This window comes from Mytilus edulis, chromosome 12 (genome assembly GCF_963676685.1).
Source record: "Mytilus edulis chromosome 12, xbMytEdul2.2, whole genome shotgun sequence".
Classification (NCBI taxonomy): Eukaryota; Metazoa; Mollusca; class Bivalvia; order Mytilida; family Mytilidae; genus Mytilus; species Mytilus edulis.
Window position 1 is genome coordinate 57,098,020 of NC_092355.1, and position 21,068 is coordinate 57,119,087.

At 32.6% G+C, this 21,068-nt stretch overlaps 1 protein-coding gene and 1 long non-coding RNA gene across 2 annotated transcripts in view; both read left to right on the forward strand.

The window, feature by feature from the left end:
- LOC139499564 (uncharacterized) overlaps nucleotides 1-21,068 on the forward strand; it is a 690,384-nt gene that overhangs the window by 349,866 nt on the left and 319,450 nt on the right. Inside the window, exon 14 of the mRNA XM_071288298.1 lies at nucleotides 10,371-10,442. Within this exon, the coding sequence (XP_071144399.1) occupies nucleotides 10,371-10,442 (72 nt within the window). The remainder of the gene's footprint in view (nucleotides 1-10,370; nucleotides 10,443-21,068) is intronic.
- LOC139498858 (uncharacterized) lies at nucleotides 4,750-9,379 on the forward strand. The gene is made up of 3 exons (XR_011658028.1): nucleotides 4,750-5,131; nucleotides 7,570-7,662; nucleotides 8,689-9,379. It is a non-coding gene; the product is annotated as an uncharacterized lncRNA (long non-coding RNA).

Here is a 21,068-nt window from a genome sequence, read left to right on the forward strand (position 1 = left end):
GTGGTGTCCATGGGGTTCTTCAAAATCCGATTACAGAAGTAACATATAGAAAAACTCCAAGAGGTAAAATTATATTACGTTTTAAAAAGAGAATTATAGAATAAATCATAACTGTCTTCTATGAACGATAACTTTAAACTGGTGTCAATGCTTTTTTTTAACAATTCATCTTTATTTCAACAATTGAAGATGAATACCATTTTATTTAATAATGTAATAAGCACTATGGGCAGGCGCGGATCCAGAGCTTGAAGTGGGGGTTTGTGGGAGGGGTTATGTGAGAAATGTTTAAAACACTAGAGAAGTTTTCATGTTATACCAAACCATATGTTTTTCAATAAATGGCACACTTTTTGTTCATCCGGCATATGGTTACTCTAAATAAAATTTTAAGTATTAATTTTATAAGGTTAATTATTTGATTACAGATCGTATCTACCCGTTTTGCAATTGTTGTATCACTCTAAGGGAGGCTAATAAAGATATATATAATAAAATATAGAGATAGCAGCCTTGGATTGTCTTAATTAAATCCTTTGGTCCTCTAATTATCAAGTTACCCTCTGGCCAATGTTATTATGACTTGTGTATATTTAAAGAAGTGTAGCGACAACGTGTCACCCTATTCAGTGCTAGATATTCAAATTATAGTAAAGATAACATTAAAACAAGAAATGGTTAATACAAAAAATATTTTCAGATTTTCAACCGGGGATGGGGGGTGGGGGGGGGGGCTCGCTTTAACCCCCTAAATCCGCTAATGATGTGGGAAAACTAAATTATTTAGTTAACTTAATCATATGACTCTTAAGCCCGTTCTGCCATTATTAAGAAACGCTAAAGAACGGAAATGTATGATTTTAAGATTTGGAAATAAATGAAATTGGTGTCACAAATGGTATGTCTGCTTGTATTTAAAATATTTTATAAATAGATATAATGCTCATATACATAATTATTAACGGTTGTTTTACTTCGCTTATTTATAGCATTTAACAAATAACTTCGTATTCTTATTTTCGGCATCAAATAAAAATAATGGAATAAATATATTTTAAAAGACAAGGAAAGTGAATTAAAAAATATAAACAACAAAAATAAAGGAAAGGAGATGTGGTACGGCTGTCAATGAAACACCTATCCACAAAAGTTAAAAATGAAGAAGATGTCAGAAATAAATTGGTCATAATTTATTTACAGTCTAAAACATCGAAGGGACTAAACATCAACCTATACATATTTATACTTGTAATGCATTTGTATATAAACATCGAATCAGAAATATGTTCCTTTCCTAAACATGCTTAAAAACATTGCTGTGATAGTTATCAAAAGTACCAGGATTATAATTTAGTACGCCAGACGCGCGTTTCGTCTACACAAGACTCATCAGTAACGCTCAAATGGAAATATTGATAAATGGCATAGTTCTTAACATTAGAAAAATGAATGAAGTATTGGCAACTGGACGTTAAGCAACCAAATATCAATCCTCACTTTTCCGTGAAGTGTTCACAATTATTTGTCTTTTTAAAATTAAAAGGATGAAAAATCCCAAACTGAAAAGAGTTGAAAATACGCTATTAATTTAGAAGTAAAAAATATAGCAGACAGAATAAATACGGCAAAAACAAACAAATGAAAAAAAAATAGAGAACAATTTGAAATACCATATACATGTTTAATCAGTATTCTAGTAGATTATTCACGGGCCAAGGTTGAGCGAACATGAATTGCTATCGATTATACTAAAGGTGACAATCAACTTTTTGAGGCACGTGTCGAGAAAACATTACAAAAATATAATTTAAAATTATGAAAGGAGTAGGTCCTTAGTGCACATTTTTGTTCTTAGTGCACTAAGGAGGTCCTTTGCGGTGTTTCTACGAACCCCATATATTTGAAGCTGTTCAAAATTCTGTACATTATAGGTACGTGTATCAGATCGGACAATAATTTTCATATATATAAAAAGAATTACTGTATAAGTTATCTAGTATGAAATATATCCACTGGACCGACCGTGTAAGTGCTATATATATTATATCATGTATATAGCCAGTCAAAAAGATGTGGTATGATTGCCAATGAGACAACTATCCACAAAAGACCAAAATGACACAAACATTAACAACTATAGGTCACACAAGGTCGTTAAAAACTTCCATTTGTTGTTGTCCACTGAAAATAAGCTCATAAAAACACGAATCCCCGTTTACTCAATTCCACCTTTATTTGTTTTAAATATTTCTTTATCTTTTTCTTTTGATTTTATCATATCTTTTTTGTGAAATATTTTGTGTGGTCGAACATGAAATTGCCTCCGATGCTACAAAGAAAATTTGTTTAATGTCATCTGTTGCAATATATGCTAAGTACTACACGTGGACAGGATGTTCCCCAGAAAATAAGTTATACACACCCCGATATAACCCCGAGGGTACACGCTACTGTCATATGGAAAATTACTGGGTCACCTGTAAGATGGTAATCAGCCATGCAACTAATTAAGTTACTGACCATGTCACTTCAATTTAAAAAGTTTATCGTTAGATATCAAAATGATAAATTCATTTTAATTAAAAATTTAAGAACTAAAGGATTTATCATTAAAATGAAGTGAAATAATTCAACCAAATCGTATATAGATTATATACATATTTTTTTTTATCTATGCCGGAAAGAATTGAAAAACTGTATTTATAATTTTTGATTTGTTTTATAGAAATCTGTGTAGGTCTCATGAAATGAAACTCACGCAACGCATGCCTAATTAAGATTTATAAATTTATTGAAAAATATAACAAAAATTTAGTTTTGATATTAAATTAAAGTTACCTTTCCGCGCTGTAATTTATTTGATATGACATGAATCAAGCAATTTTTGTTGAGGGATTTATGGGTTTGTCCATACAACGTATAAAAAAAGAAGTGTATGTTATTAGTATTTCACATGCCTTGTTTTCGCCTTGAAGCTCATTATTCAGAGTGTTTCAGACAAGATGATGAAAATAACGTGCAAGATACTTTTTTCGATCATCGTGAAGAGACAATTTTAATTCCCATTCCTCGATGCACTCTGCCCCTGTTGAATTGTATATTTATAATTCCTCGTGCTTTTAATTAGCCCCCCCCCCCTTTCGTGGTTACCGTTATGCCAACAAATACCCGGGGCTTGATTTACATGTAATAGGGCTTGTAGATTTTTTCTCGGAGTAGGAAAATATGCACCAAATGCTGCAGTTACTGGAGACTTAGGTATAACACCTATTTTTGATAAGCAGTGGAAAAGTATTATACGTTTGTGGTGTAGATTAAATAACATGAGCTCAAATCGGTTAAATGCAAAAATTCACAAGTGGGCTGATAGTATGAGTATTAAGCATAAGTGTGTTAAAAACTGGAATTTTTTAGTAAAGAAAACCTTCTGTGAACTAAATTTAAGTAATTTAACGTGTCCCGAAAATATGGACACTAACTATGTTATAAAAAAATGTATGTCAAAATTACACGAAAAACATGTCGATAATTGGCATACTGTTTTACATTCTGATAAATCTATATCGGGCAGAGGTGGCAATAAGCTACGAACTTACAGACTGTTTAAGGAAAATTTTGAACCGGAGGAATACTGCAAAACAGCTTTACCCTTCAGTCATAGAAGTGCTTTCGCCAAATTTAGATGTGGTGTTGCTCCCCTAAGAATTGAAACAGGGAGATATGAAAATATTGTTTTAGAAAATAGAGTGTGCCATAAATGTGACGTTTTTATTGAAGATGAAGCGCATGTTTTATTAAGATGTCCTCTTTATGACGATTTTAGAAACCATTTATATTATGCTGCTGAAACTTTTAATGATAATTTTAATACTTTAGATGATAATCAAAAGTTAGTGTTTTTATTCTCAGATGTAAATATGATACGTGTATGTGCCAAAACCTGTCATTTGATTTTAAAAAGACGTAGAAATTTTATATATTGTAAATAGTATTTTATTTCATATTGTATATTATATCTATGCATTTTAATAGTCTCTTATAATTCTGTATAGAATGGCTCTCATTTTAACTAGTGTTATTTTACAATGTATAAAGATTGATTGTACTTGTTGAGAGATGAGACTTTAATAAAACATTGAATTGAATTGTAAAATCATGGGCGGATCCAGCCATGATAAAGGGGGTTCCAACTACATGTCTCCATTAAATAAGGGGTGTCGTTGCCGCTGGTTTTCTGTTACCCCACCCTTTTCATATAATTTAGATTTCAAAAGTGTATACCTTATTCATATATTGTGTAGGTTAAAATGTTATCTTTTCCCATATTGTTTGCGTTTTGATTGGTGTGTAATGCAACAGTGCAATACCTAAGTGTCAAAAGAGAGTTTTTCCCGACCTATTCACATCTATTTTTAAGGTTCCTATATACAAGGTGATAGGACGTTCGGTTCCGTTGGAATAGGTTACCTTTTCACGCTATGCCTTAAAACTTTTCCTGATGCACAGGTAACCTATTCCAACGGAACGTCCTATCACTTTGTATATAGGAACTTGAGAGGATTCCCGAGATTATCATTTATGCAATGATTGCTCACAAAATGCTAGGGGAGGCTTACCCCGGATTCCATCCCCTTCGACCCGCCACAGAATACAGATATAATTGATAATTGTTATTTAAAAGTCATATACTATAGCCACTATATAGTACTAGAACCGAACACCTGTTTTCGGATATATATATATATATATACATACACCACATCTTCCTATGTCTATATAGCTGATTTACCGTAAATAACTGCGAGAAAATGAATAATACACAAGTTGATAATTGTCTCTTCTCTGCTAATTTTAATGTGCATGCAATATTCACTCTGATTTACTTGTGAGACCACCGACACTAATAATAATTACCTACAAAATAATAGGTGCTCCTTTACTGGGAAGAACATTTCGGATCCGATCAATTTATTGGTTCCATTCCCCCATTCTACACTTCTCCTTAGAAAAAATGCCTTGCAATGCGTCATAATTATCTGGACTACTAACCTACTTCCATATACAACTTCGAAAACAGACTATAATCTATTTCACTGGATGAGATTGGGCTCACGGATTTTTTAATGGATTGGTAATTTTTATTTATAGCACAAGTTTACAAAGCAAGATTAATCACATTTTTCACCCGGCCTACAAATCAAATGGTTGCCTCCTTACTGACTTACACCTACACAAGCTAAAAAAACATATTATGGGGGGGGGGGGGGGTTCAGATGGGGGATGCTTGCCTCAGTCATGTTTCTGTGATTCCCTATATAATCAACCAAAATTTTCACACAAAAAGGGGGGCAGGGATTTCTCCTTAATAAGAAATCTCTATTTTCAGCATAAGCTCATATAAATTTGCCTTTTGAAGAACTGAAATAAATATGAGACGGCTAATGATTTTTCAGATGCTTTACATTAAAATACATCCATGTGACATTCACAATTATATATAGATCCAAATTTAAAAAGCTATTTTTTTCAATATTTAAATAATGTAGGATCAAATCTTGATACATGTATGTAGTTGAAATTGTTAGCTTTAAACATGTTAAACATTAAAAAATGAACACCCAAAGTTTAAACCACGTTTAAACATAAGAATGACCATGTAGTCTTTATTAATGTATGCTATTGCTATGAAACTAGGTCATTGTAGGTAAACTGTCATCTATTCCCTTAAATCTTTGTTCCCAGTCACCCCAAGTTTGATTTAAATTAGTCAAGTATATCTACTCTATTAGGTCTCTAGTTTGGATAGTTAATAACTTGCAAATTACAAATGAATTAAAATCATACTCCTCCCAAATTTATTTCTTTAAATATTATGGATGAAATACATGTAGCAAGTAAGGGATGAAATTAAATTGGATGAAATGTGGTATTTTTTTTTTTGATAAAGTAGTATGTCGTCTGATGTTGTCAAACTTAATTATAGACCCTTAAGGGGCGGATCCAGTCATTTTAAAAAGGGGTGGGGGGTCCAATTACATGTCCCTATTCAAATGCATTGATTATCCAAAAAAAGGGGGGTTCCAATCCCTTGAACCCCCCTCTGGATCTGTGCCTGCCCTTTTAAAATAAAATTATCCTTATTTTGAGTTAAAGCTTATAGATTTTTCTATAATGCTTCTCAGGGGCGGATCCAGCCATTTTAAAAGGGGGGTCCCAACCAAGAGCAAAGAGGGGTTCTAACTATATCTCTCATTCAAATGCATTGCTCGGTAAAAGAAAAGGATTCCAACCCTCAAATCTATGGTCAGGTTGTTGTCTCTTTGACACATTCCCTTTTTCCATTCTCAATTTTATCATGTAGTCGTCGTTGTCCCAGGACATTTAGTTTTCGCTTAATAACTTTAGTACAAGTAATAGAAATCTATGAAATTCAAACACAAGGTTTGTGACCAGAGTTTTTGTTCAGAGTTTAGGAATTACATGAATAAGGGGCCAATAGGGGCCAATATTAAACTTTTTTGTTTGATTTTATAGAAAATTGAATTATTGGAGTTCTTTGATATATGCCAAATCTAACTGTGTATTTAGATTCCTAGTTTTTTGGTCCTGTTTAAATTGGTCTACCTTAAGGTCAAAAGGGTCCAAAATTAAACTTATTTTGATTTTAACAATATTTAAATTCTTGGTGTTCAGATTAATATGCTGAATCTGAATATTTACTTAGATTTTTTTATTATGGGCCCAAATTCAAGTTGATCCAAATCGGGGTCCAAAATTTTACTTTGTTTGATTTCAACAAAAATTGATTATATGGGGCTCTTTGATATGCTGAATCTAACCATTCATTAAGATTTTTGATATTTTGACCCATTATCAAATTGGTCCACATTGAGTTCTAAAAGGTCCAAAATTTAACTTTATTTGATTTCACCAAAAAATGAATTATTGGGGTTCTTTGATCATGTTGATATGCTGCATCTAACCATGTATTGAGATTTTGAATATTGGACCATTTTAGAGGTTAATTGTCAATTTAAAATTTTTAAGTACTTGGACCGCATTCATTCTGTGTCAGAAACCTATGCTGCATCAACTATTGAATCACAATCCAAAATTAAAATTCAGAGTTGTATCGAGCTTGAATGTTGTGTCCATACTTGCCCCAACTGTTCTGGGTTCAACCTGTACGTTTGTATCAAGCTGAGCCATGCATAGCATTTTTATCTGATTTATATATTAATTTGAAATTTTGACAAGTGAGACACATACAGATTATACTGTTAACAATATTTCAGAGTTTAACGTAGTCAAGCGAAACAAATTTTAGAAGAATAGTTGAATCATGTCTTTGTTGTCAAATGAAAAATTAGTACGAACACAAAGAAAAAGTATGGGAATGTTTGTTTTTTAAACTATTGACCAGGGTGAAAGTCTTTGAAAGTCATGACTGGCAAAAAGTTTGTGAAATGAAATAGCACAAATATTCCATTCTTTTTAAATATAACTGAATATAAAGAAAAACACAAACTGATGTTTTATAATAGTTTTTACCCTTTTTATGTTTTATAGGACAAGAAATATAGAAAAATGATGAAAAATATAAACAGTTACAATAGAAATGAGCGCAAAACAAGATAAACAGAATACAACAAGGCCTAAATGGTAAGACCACTTCTATATACTGTAAATTCAGATTTTTCAGGGAAGGGACAACTTATTGTGATTACAAAAAAAATCTGCATAAAGATCTATATAGTTACATGATATATATATATATGTTTCTGTTATCAAAATATGATTTCTTATTTTTGCAATACTCACCCAGTCACATTATTCGCATTACTAAAAAGTTTCGATAATTTCTGAATTACAGTAATCAGGTAATAAAAGAAATTGCCTTTGAATGATGACTCATATAAAAATAAGAAAATGTGGTATGGTAAATGAGTGACTTATCCACCAGAGTTCAATGAAGCGGATGCAAGAAATTAAAGGCCAATCATGGGCCTGCCTTCAATAATGAGAAAACACTTCCTTTATAGGTCATCCATTAAAGATCTCAACATATAAAGATTTAAACAATCCAATTTAGTTCAACATGTTCAAAGTCAATAACAATTAATAAAAAAAAATCATGCCTAATATAAAATATTGTTTGTTCTCCAATCCTGACCGACCCTGCAAAAATGGCCCTACTCATAAAATTTTATTGTCAAAACTAAGCCAAATATTATTTTATTCATTTCTGATTTTCGGGCTTGCCGGATCATCCGATAATATTCAGGCTTTTGGGAAAAATAAAATTATTTACCTACCTACCTACCCACACCTGGCTTGTCAGAATAGGGATTAGGGAAACAAACAATATATTAATTTAGGCCTCATGTCTGTGAGCACTCAACCTGACCATAATATAGGACAGTGGTTCAAATATTAACACAACATATGAACGTTCTATAACAACTATTGCAAGTGGCTCAACTTTAAATATCACTGCAAGGCACTAAACAATGAATATTAAATCTTGGACACAAAGCACTGAAATAAGAGAACTCATAAGCATGACAAGTAAGAATATCAAATGAAAGTTTCTCAAAATGTTCATTAAAACATGATAAAATAAGCTTATTTATATTGCTGTTTTTTTCTCCATTTATAACATTTTTTTTTTATTTTGTGTATTTATAGGTCAGATATCTTGGTTTTTATGATCATCAACAGGTCCTGCAGGTCTATACTGAAGAGGAAACTTAATTGTTAATACTTTTCTACATAATGTGCTAATTGGATTATTAATGTGAAATGAACTCAACTGTGTGTTTTTCTGGAAAAAGAAATAGAAAAAATCCTACAAAATTGCTATAAACAAAATGGAGTACTATCAAAGAACACAATTGTGTAAAATGTAACAACCTACATTCATATTAACTGATGGATAATGGAGAAATTAAGAAAAAAAATAGTATCTTTGTCATGTTTGTTGTCGAAATAAACACCTGCTTTATCAATTCATGTACATGGCTCCATCATATCAAATATACAAAGAAGATGTTTGAAGAACATACGTTGCCAAAATTTATTCAACCAATTGAAGGAAGATGTCTTGTGGGTTGAATTATTTATGCACTGAACTGTTATGTAGGGGGTCGAATACACAGCAGCTGAAACAGAAGACAAGTTAATTTGACATGAAAAGTGTTTATTTTATTTAATATGCAAATATGAGCACAATATTAATAACATCACAAATGGTATGATATTCATAGCATTTTGCTTATTATTGTATTGTCTTAAACATGCTAAACAGTCAGCCTTTTGTTTTTGTATGTTTAATACTCACCATGAAAATTTGTATTACAGTATTAAAGTTTTAATTATCTTTTGTATCAATAATTCAGTCTAGGAGAAAATATATTAATACTGTTTGTACTGTTATGAAATTTCCATAGAGGAAAAACATTTCCTTAAGGGAAATTTGATGTTCAGAAATTTCCCTAGAGGAAATTTGAAGATCAATGATTTCCTTAGAGGAAATTTGTTGTCTTGAATTTTCCTCCAAGGAAAAGTGTTTGTCAAAAATTTCCTCACAGGAAAAAGTATTTCCTCCAAGGAAAATTTGAAGCTACAAATTTCCTCACAGGAAAAAGTATTTCCTCCAAGGAAAATTTGAAGCTGCAAGTTTCCTCAAAGGAAAAAGAATTTCCTCTAAGGAAATAGAATTTCCTCTAAGGAAATAGAATTTCCTCAAAGGAAATAATTATGCAGCAAATTCCCTAAGGGAAATCTTTTTCCCTTGAGGAAAAAACAATTTCCCTTGAGGAAAAATCTTTTTCCTTCAGGGAAATTTGATTTCCCTTGAGGAAAAGTACTTTTCCTCTGAGGAAATTGTTGAAAAAAGGGGCATAACTTTTTCAACAGTGGTGCTAGATCAAAAAAATTTTAGGACAAATATCAGGGAACCAATACCAACCAAGTTATCAACTTTGTTTTGACTTAACTCCAAAAATTAAGGTGACAACTTTTGCACTCAGCGGAATTGCAAACTTGTCCCGGAGACTGTTTAAATCTCAATTCAGTAATTCTATTTGCAATTGCGATAACAAGTGTCAATACAAACTAAATATTGTATGACGGCAGATCGTAAAATTACGACGTTACTTTAGCAGACAGAGTGCCTATCAAAAGGATTGGAATGATGTTGCATTAGTTATGCGTTATAAACTAGACATAATAAGTCGAGCACATGTAAAATAACATTAAAGCACCACTCAACTATTATGGTCTTAGTTACTCATAATGAGATATGAGATATACAAGTCTTATTTGTAATTAACGGAGAAAAGCAATACACAATTTTTTTTGTGTTTCAGGGTAAGACTCCGTATGATCTAGCGGCAGCAGAAAAAGAGGGACAGTATAAAGAAGTGATGGAATACTTACAGGTACACATGCTTTTAAATTACATATGCTTATATCAAGAATATAACAGGTACACATCCAATTCCAAAATGTAAAGTGATATAAAACTAAGTTAATCAAATGACACAAAACCAGGATACTCCAAAATAGTAGATTTCAAGCTTTAAACATTTTGCAAGGCTTAAAAAAATATCTTGAAATATAATGCAATCTATTTTTTATTACTAGTTTGATAAGACAACCCAATTTGTGTGAGGCGCCACATTATAAGCTTTGTCGTCCTTCCACTAAGGTTATCTGCCATTTTGAATTCATTAGTTTATTGATACATGATTTTTATACGACCGCAAAAATTTTAATTTTTCGTCGTATATTGCTATCATGTTGGCGTCGTCGTCGTCGTCCGAATACTTTTAGTTTTCGCACTCTAACTTTAGTAATAATGAATAGAAATTGATGAAATTTTGACACAAGGTTTATGACCACAAAATGAAGGTTGGGATTGATTTTGGGAGTTTTGGTCCCAATATTTTAGGAATTAGGGTCCAAAAAGGGGCCCAAATAAGCATATTCTTGGTTTTCGCACCATAACTTAAGTATAAGTAAATAGAAATCTATGAAATTTAAACACAAGGTTTATGACCATAAAAGGAAGGTTGGGTTTGATTTTGGGAGTTTTGGTCCCAACAGTTTAGGAATAAGGGGCCCAAAGGGTCCCAAAATTGAACTTTGTTGGATTTCATAAAAAATTGAATAATTGGGGTTCTTTGATATGCTAAATCTAACTGTGTATGTAGATTCTTAATTTTTGGTCCTGTTTTCAAATTGGTCTACATTAAGGTCCAAAGGGTCCAAAATTAAACTTAGTTTGATTTTTTAACAAAAATTGAATCCTTGGGGTTCTTTAATTTGTTGAATCTAAAAATGAACTTAGATTTTGATTATTGGCCCAGTTTTCAAGTTGGTCCAAATCGGGGTCCAAAATTAAACTTTGTTTGATTTCATCAAAAATTGAATAATTGGGGTTCTTTGATATGCCAGATCTAACTGTGTATGTAGATTCTTAATTTTTGGTCCCGTTTCCAAATTTGTCTACATTAAAGTCCAAAGGGTCCAAAATTAAACTAAATTTGATTTTAACAAAAGTTGAATTCTTGGGCTTTTTTGATATGCTGAATCTAAACATGTACTTAGATTTTTGTTTATGGGCCCAGTTTTCAAGTTGGTTCAAATCAGGATCCAAAATTATTATATTAAGTATTGTGCAATAGCAAGAAATTTTCAATTGCACAGTATTCAGCAATAGCAAGAAATCTTCAATTGCACAATAAATTGCACAGTATTGTGCAATATCAAGAAATTTTCAATTGCTCAGTATTGCGCAATAGCAAGAAATCTTCAATTGCACAGTATTCATAGATGCCAACCATTACGATTTTTCCGTAGTTTTTCCGATTTTGCGATAAAAACTACGCTATTACGGTCAAAGTCGAATAGTTACGGATTCCCAATCATCGACGTTCAATTTTGTAAAACGCGGATTTATATCATTACTTTTCCGTCCTGGTCCAGTATTTAGGAAACGCCAATGTAATGCTTCTGGTTTCTCGGGAGTTATCAACCTATTGTTGGGTAACTAACTGACTTCCGAAGAGGCAAACTTGCATTTTATTAAGTAGCTTTCCCCCTTTCTCTACTTCTCCTTGACAAAACAAAAATGTTTGAGTCGAGAACATCTGAACAATTAATGAATGGAATACATACTACAGACAACATGTTAAATGACAAATTTTAGTGTACATCACTTTGCAACCACTAAGTCAGTAATTTTTATTGGTAAATGCACGTTTATGAAAGATTACTGAAAACTTTTCAAAAATACGGAAAATTTGATAGTTTGTTACTGATTGTGTCAAAAGGGGGTTGGCATCTATGAGTATTGCACAATAGCCAGAAATATCTAATTGCACAATATTGTGCAATAGCAAGAAATTTTCAATTGATTGGAGTTATCTTTCTTTGTCCAGAATAGTAGTTGAGTCAACTTAAATCATTGTTTTATACAATATACAATGTAAATTCACTTTTACTATCAACTGATAAATTAAAACAATCTTTACCATTCAGTGATAACAAGCACCTTTTGTTACATTTTAATATTTTATGATGTATTTAAATGAGTAGTTATTGTTGCAAACTCCATTAGAAATTTGAATTGAGATCAGTTTTGGTAAAATGGAAAGGGGGATGAGAAAAAAAATGGGAAGGGGGGGGGGGTTAAATTTTTCTCATTTCAGATTTCATAAATAAAAAGAAAATTTCTTCAAACATTTTTTTGAGAGGATTAATATTCAACAGCATAGTGAATTGCTCAAAGGCAAAAAAAAAATTTTTAAGTTCATTAGACCACATTCATTCTGTGTCAGAAACCTATGCTGTGTCAACTATTTAATCACAATCAAAATTTAGAGCTGAATCCAGCTTGAATGTTGTGTCCATACTTGCCCCAACCATTCAAGGTTCAACCTCTGCGGTCGTATAAAGCTGCGCCCTGCGGAGCATCTGGTTTGAAAAGTAAACAAAATAAGTAGACGTCTGCCATTTCTTTCTAGCGTGTACGATAAAGAACAAGGTTTACAAATTTGTATATATGAGATTCTTACACTGAAAATACCTTTTAATTTTACTGCTTTGTCAATTCTACTGTAGATTCCATAAGAATGGAGATACATGTATTGAATGTTAACTTGTCCTGCATAAAACTTTATATCACTTCCTCTACTATCATGACATTATATCACTTCCTCTACTATCATGACATTGTTCTAACATAGCTCCCATCTCAAGGAATATTCAGTATGTAGGTGTGAAACCTATGTTTGTAGAAGGTCAACCTTAAAATACACTACAGTTATCATGGTTATCACTAACTATCTACGTAAAATCATGACAGTGTCCTAAAATTTGCTACCAGGTTCGAGATATGCTCTGGTTCTAGTTTTTTTGATAAAAACAGTGGGCATAACACTGCAGTAGATATATATATTATAATATACTTAATACTGATGATAAGCATGGTTTTATGGTCTTGCAGACATATATTTATTTATATGTACCTCATACCGCAGCAGCACAAAATATTTGTATTAAGCTTTTGAATTTCAAAAGGAAGAATAACTGGATGTTTTATAGAATAGAATAGAATATTTTAATATTAATAAAATTAACGGTACCTTTTTTTCCTGCACCAGATGCGCATTTCGACAATATATGTCTCTTCAGTGATGCTCGTGGCCAAAATATTTGAAATCCAAAGCTTATATAAAAGATGAAGAGCTATAATCCAAAAGGTCCAAAAAGTATAGCCAAATCCCTGAAAGGAATCAGAGCTTTGCATGAGGGAGATACATTCCTTAATTTATAATAATTTCTATCATTTTGTAACAGTAAATTTTAATAACACAAAAAATCCGTATTTTCATGCCAGTACCGAAGTACTGGCTACTGGGGTGGTGATACCCTCGGGGACTAATAGTCCACCAGCAGAGGCATCGACCCAGTGGTAGTAATAAAATTAACGGTACCAATTTTCTTGCACCAGATGCGCATTTCGACAGGGATTTGGCTATACTTTTTAAACCTTTTGGATTATAGCTCTTCATCTTTTATATAAGCTTTGGATTTCAAATATTTTGGCCACGAGCACCACCAGCAGAGGCATCGACCCAGTGGTAGTAATAAAATTAACGGTACCAATTTTCTTGCACCAGATGCGCATTTCGACAATATATGTCTCTTCAGTGATGCTCGTGGCCAAAATATTTGAAATCCAAAGCTTATATAAAAGATGAAGAGCTATAATCCAAAAGGTTTAAAAAGTATAGCCAAATCCCTGAAAGGAATCAGAGCTTTGCATGAGGGAGATACATTCCTTAATTTATAATAATTTCTATCATTTTGTAACACATGTAACAGTAAATTTTAATAACACAAAAAATCCGTATTTTCATGCCAGTACCGAAGTACTGGCTACTGGGGTGGTGATACCCTCGGGGACTAATAGTCCACCAGCAGAGGCATCGACCCAGTGGTAGTAATAAAATTAACGGTACCAATTTTCTTGCACCAGATGCGCATTTCGACAATATATGTCTCTTCAGTGATGCTCGTGGCCAAAATATTTGAAATCCAAAGCTTATATAAAAGATGAAGAGCTATAATCAAAAAGGTCCAAAAAGTATAGCCAAATCCCTGAAAGGCAACCTGAATTATAACAAAAATTGCATTCATATATACAAGTAATTTTCAGCCAGCTAAATAGACTTATGATGCACTGTACATTGTGTATCATTATTGAAAATTAAATAAATAAATAAATATAGTTCAAATTTACACGCAAATTATAGCAAGGCACGTTATCAGTTGATCATAGATTGTCTGATGGTAAAACAGTTCAAAATAAAGTTAGAAACAAGCTTACTGTAATTACAAAATTAATGTTTTAATTTGATGTTCGCTGGTAGTGTAGTTAAGTCTATGTTGTACTTATCTAGGATATATATAACTGGGTCGCAGATGCCTTTGAAACAAGGTGGCAGGATGTCATATGTAAATTGTCCTTGACTTGATTTTTGTTAAGCCTGCAAAATTTATTTTTCGAAATGATAGCAAACATTTAGTTATATTTATTTGTATTTTCTGATAAATAAACTTAGTTTTTGTTGAAAGTGGGACTTAAGTCACCGAAAGCTCTTCATAGGCATAGCAATATGTCTTGGCACCATTAGCTCACTACTCAAAAGCTTTATATTTTAGAAGGTCGAAGACCTGGATACTTCATACTTTAAATATGTCTAATGTTATGAAGTTTCCGTCGGTCATATGTTCATTGTCCTTAACCTCATGTTCATGGTTCAGTGACTACTTAAAAAAGTGAAAAAGTTTGTGTAATGTTAATATCTATTTTATTGTGTCATATGAACTATTAATGTCCTTCAATTTTGACGAGACTCATTTCTTTTGATCCATGCACAGAAATAGAAATATTGTGCCCATTGTAACAACTCTTGCGATATACCTATTAAATCGTTTTTTCTGTAACTTTCTTTCTGTACAATGCGTATAATTTAAAAGAGAAATTAAACAAGTTTGAGGCAATGTTCATCAATTCACCATTCATTTTTGCCTTTTCTTACCTATTTCTTAATTAATCTGGAACGGTTGTAGAAAATGTACAACTGACTATTGATAGCTGTGCTCAGATATCATGATAATAACAAATAAATACACACAAATTCTGCCTTTTCTCTCTCTGTTGATGATCCGTCACGGTACCGTACATTATATAATATTGAGTTCATGCATGTTTTGCCGGGATAGTTTAAGTGGTTAAGTTAATGGTAATCATACCACATTCACAGTCTACAGAAGGCAATGGTATTAATACTTTAATATTATACTTCTCGAGGTAATGATATTATTATCCAAAGCCTTCACACTGCCTACGATTTTCATTTTTATCTTATTAGTATGGATATACATGGTTGATTTTTTATACGCCCGTCGTCTTTTAGACGGGATGTATTATGGTATACCGTTGTCCGTCCGTCCGTCTGTCCGTCCGTCGTCCACACTTCGGACAATAACTCAAAAACACTTTCACCAATTTCCATGAAACTTAAGTGAATTGTTTATATCTATTGACGTAAGCTCCCTTTCGTTTTTTTTAAATTTCAGATCTTAAGTTTTGGATTTATGGGGCTTTATTCATAAAAAAGGGGGGATTATCAACACTTCGTACAATAACTCAAAAAGGCTTTCACCAATGTCCATGAAACTTTGGTGAATTGTTTATATCTATTGATGTAAGCTCCCTTTCAATTTTTATAAATTTCAGATTATAAGTTTTGGATTTATGGGGCTTTATTTATAAAAAAAAAGGGGGATTTTTAACACTTCGGACAATAACTCAAAAAGGCTTTCACCAATGTCCATGAAACTTTGGTGAATTGTTTATATCTATTGATGTAAGGTCCCTTTCCATTTTTATAAATTTCAGATTTTAAGTTTTGGATTTATGGGGCTTTATTCATAAAAAAAAGGGGGATTTTCAACACTTCGGACAATAACTCAAAAAGGATTTCACCAATGTCCATGAAACTTTGGTGAATTGTTTATATCTATTGATGTAAGCTCCCTTTCAATTTTTATAAATTTCAGATTTTACATTTCTGTGTTATGAATTTTTATGCTTAAAAAAGGGAGGATTTTCCAATTTTGGGACAATAACTAACACTTTCACAAAATTTTATGCAACTTTGATAAATTGTTTATATCTATTGACATAATAGATTTCATTTCCATTTTTATAAATTTTAGATTTTACGTTTTCTTAAGTAATGAATTTTTATACTTAAAAAAAAGGGGATTTTATGAAACTTTGGTGAATATATTAATGTAACATCCCTTTTGATTTGTATATATATTTCTAGTTAATCATATAAATTCATTCAAAGCATAAAAGACAAGTTAAAAGAGCAACAGGCGTATCATGCGCTAAAGCGCAGCCCTAAATTATTTAGGTACTCCAGCTTCCTTCAATTATGAAAAGAGGGACGAAAGATACCAGAGGGACAGTCAAACTCATAAATCGAAAATAAACTGACAACGCCAAGGCTAAAAAGGACAAACAGACAAACAATATTACGCATGACACAACATAGAAAACTAAAGAATAAACAACACAAAGCCCAACAAAACTAGGGGTGATCACAGGTGCTCAGGAAGGGTAAGCAGATCCTGTTCAACATGTGGCACCCGCCGTGTTGCTAATGAGATAACAAATCTTGTAAATAATATAATTCGGTAGGTCACATTCATGAAAGGGAAGGGGATTGTAGTTACGACGCAAGGAACATATCCGATATCATTTGTGAAACGGTTATTCCATAACTGTCAACCAACTCGTGATGGCGTGCGTAAAATTTACGAAGAAACATGACATGCAAGAAATAGGTCAGCGAGATGCATTTGCCACCAAAAATAAATCAATCATAATCAATTTGTTTTCCATTATAGAATACGTTTGGTTGTTGGTGTTTATTTTTTAAACTTTAACATTTCTATAAGTTTCCAGATATACACTCAATACATTTTACTCTTTATTTCAGACTGCTGTACTAAGGACTAAAGGTATGCCTTTTAATTATGATTATTTATTTTTTTAACTATACTGTTCTTTTTTAAGCTCACCTGGCCCAAAGGGCCAAGTGAGCTTTTCCCATCACTTGGCGTCCAGCGTCCGGCGTCGTCCTGCGTCCGTCGTCGTCCTGCTTCCGTCATCGTTAACTTTTACAAAAATCTTCTCCTCTGAAACTACCAGGCCAAATTAATCCAAACTTGGCCACAATCATCATTGGGGTATCTAGTTTAAAAAATGTGTCTGGTGACCCGGTCAACCAACCAAGATGGCCGCCATGGCTAAAAATAGAACATAGGGGTAAAATGCGGTTTTTTGGCTTATAACTCAAAAACCAAAGCATTTAGAGCAAATCTGACAAGGTTAAATTGTTCATCAGGTCAAGATCTATCTGCCCTGAAACTTTCAGATAAATCGGACAACCCGTTGTTGGGTTGCTGCCCCTGAATTGGTAATTTTATGGAAATTTTACTGTTTTGGTTTATTATCTTGAATATTATTATAGAAAGAGATAAACTGTAAAAACAGCAATAATGTTCAGCAAAGTAAGATTTACAAATAAGTCAACATAACCGAAATGGTCAGTTGACCCCTTTAGGAGTTATTGCCCTTTATAGTAAATTTTTAACCATTTTTCGTAAATCTTAGTTATCTTTTACAAAAATCTTCTCCTCTGAAACTACTGGGACAAATTATTCCAAACTTGGCCACAATCATCAATGGGGTATCTCGTTGAAAAGATGTGTCCGGTGACCCGGTCAACCAACCAAGATGGCCGTTATGGCTAAAAATAGAACATAGGGGTTAAATGCAGTTTTTGGCTTATAACTCAAAAATCAAAGCATTTAGAGCAAATCTGACATGGGTAAAATTGTTCATCAGGTCAAGATCTATCTGCCTTTAAATTTTCAGATATATCAGACAACCCGTTGTTGGGTTGCTGCCCCTGAATTGGTAATTTTATGGAAATTTTACTGTTTTGGGTTATTATCTTGAATATTATTATAGATAGAGATAAACTGTACAAAAATCTTCTTCTCTGAAACTACTTGGCCAAATTTAACCAAACTTGGCTACAATTATCATTGTGGTATATAGTTTAAAAAATGTGTCAGATGACCCCCGCCTACCAAACAAAATGGCCGACATGGCTAGAATTAGAACATAGTGGTAAAATGCAGTTTTTGCTTTATATCTTTGAAACTAAGACATTTAGGGCAAACCTTTTAAGATTTACATGTCCATCAGAATAAGATCTCTCCCCTCACAAATTTTCAGATGTATCTGACAACCCGTTGTTGGGTTGCTGCCCTAAAATTGGTAATTTTTAGGAAATTTTGCAGATTTGGTTATTATCTTAAATACTATATATTATAGATAGAGATAATATTCAGGGATGATTCCAGGTGTTTTTAAATGGGTCCCTTGAACATCAAATTGGGAATTTGTATTCTAATTTGGATTTTTTTAAGCATAAAATCTAAGACGAAATAACATTATTTTCCTGTAAAAACGGAAAATGTATATTATTAAGTGTAACCTGTACACTAATGTTCATGTAAGTTGTAACATTTTGAATAATTCTGGATGGGCTACTGTTATTACATAAATATCATTGAACATGATGTACTAGTCTATCAACTTAGCTATAGTTACCTAGGCCTATTACAAAAACATATATTTAAGCTAACATAAACCACTGAAAAAAATCATTCATCAGGTATTTTTCAACAGCAGGTCATCTCTATAAATTTACCTTGATTCAAATAGATTTCAAATTGAACTGGTCAATTGTCGAATTCAGAAAAGCAATTACAAAATTTCATATCTATACTATTAAACAAGAAGACCTCATTTTTGGTGTCGCTTCTCTTCTTTCCAGAATAAATTAATCAACACACCTCTGTGTCCTATATTGGTACAGTGCATAGTCGCATCATATGATTATTCAGATTGAGTTATTTTAGGAGAAAAACGAGAAAAAAGGCATCCGGATATTGTTCCGTCATTGTACGAAATTTTAAGTCAGATTAGACTTCCGTTTTGCGTTTTTGAATAAAGTGTATTTTCAGAATTTTATCTGCTATCATTTTCAAGTTTACTATCCACGGCGGTCACAGAGTTTATTAAATAGAGAGGGTCTGTATACTATATCAATGATCACCATGGATCGATTAGTAAACTCAGGGGCGGATCCAGCCATTTAAAAAAAGAGGGGGGGGGGTTCCAACTATATGTCCCCATTCAAATGCATTGATCGGCCAAAAAAAGGGGGGTTCCAACCCCCGGAACCCCTCCCCTCTGGATCAGCCACTGAAACTTAGAATTGAAAGTAAATACGCTTTATTTATATAGTAATGAATGTTCATAATATACAGATAAGCGCTAAAATTATTCATGTGAACTTTTGAAACTTTTTATGAAATTTTTCAGTCATTAAACCTTTTACAAAATTCATTGATTACATAAGAAAAAAAAGAAGATGTGGTATGATTGTCATGTTAAGACAACTCTCCACAAGAGACCAAAATGACACAGATATTAACAACTATAGGTCACCGTACGGCCTTCAACAAAGAGCAAAGCCCATACCGCATACTCAGCTTCAAAAGGCCCATAATGACAATGTAAAACAATGCAAATGAGAAAACTAGCGGCCTTATTTATGTACAAAAAATGAACGAAAACAAATATGTAACACATAAACAAACGACAACCACTAAATTACAGGCTCCTTACTTCAATGTTCATAACATACTAATTTAAATGAATGTTCATATTGAAATTGATAGAAAACCAAAAATTGGGAACTTTGGAAATAAAGGTGGAGGGTAAAAAAACATTTTCCTGTCCCCAATAACCTATGACTTATCATGATACTTTTGCTGAAATTCTCCAGTCATTCTGTATTTTACAAAATTCTTCCAACAACACTTTACATACTTTAAACTACGCTCTGAATGCCCGCGATTTCGCGGGTGTGTTCTAGTACTTTTAAATTGATAAGATATTTAAAGCATTGAACCAGTGATCTTTAAAATTATTTGGATCATCTTCAAATCTTTTGAAATAGTTCCATTATGATGACAACGTATTTCATGAACGGTCTATCATCAACATTATTTTCAAAAAACGCTCAAACTTTTGTCTTTAACCATTTTTAGCTCACGTGGCCTGAAGGGCCAAAGTGAGCTTATGCCATCACTTGGCGTCCGTCGTCGTCTGTCGTCATAAACTATTTCAAGAATCTTCTCCCCTGAAACTACTAGGCCAAATACTTCCAAAATTTAAGTGAATGTTGCTTAGGGTATCTAGTTTATAAATTGTATCCAAAGTTTTGATCTATCAACAAACATGGTCGCCATTGCTAAAAATAGAACATAGGGGTCAAATGCAGTTTTTGGCTTATAACTCAAAAACCGAAGCATTTAGAGCAAATCTGACAGTGTAA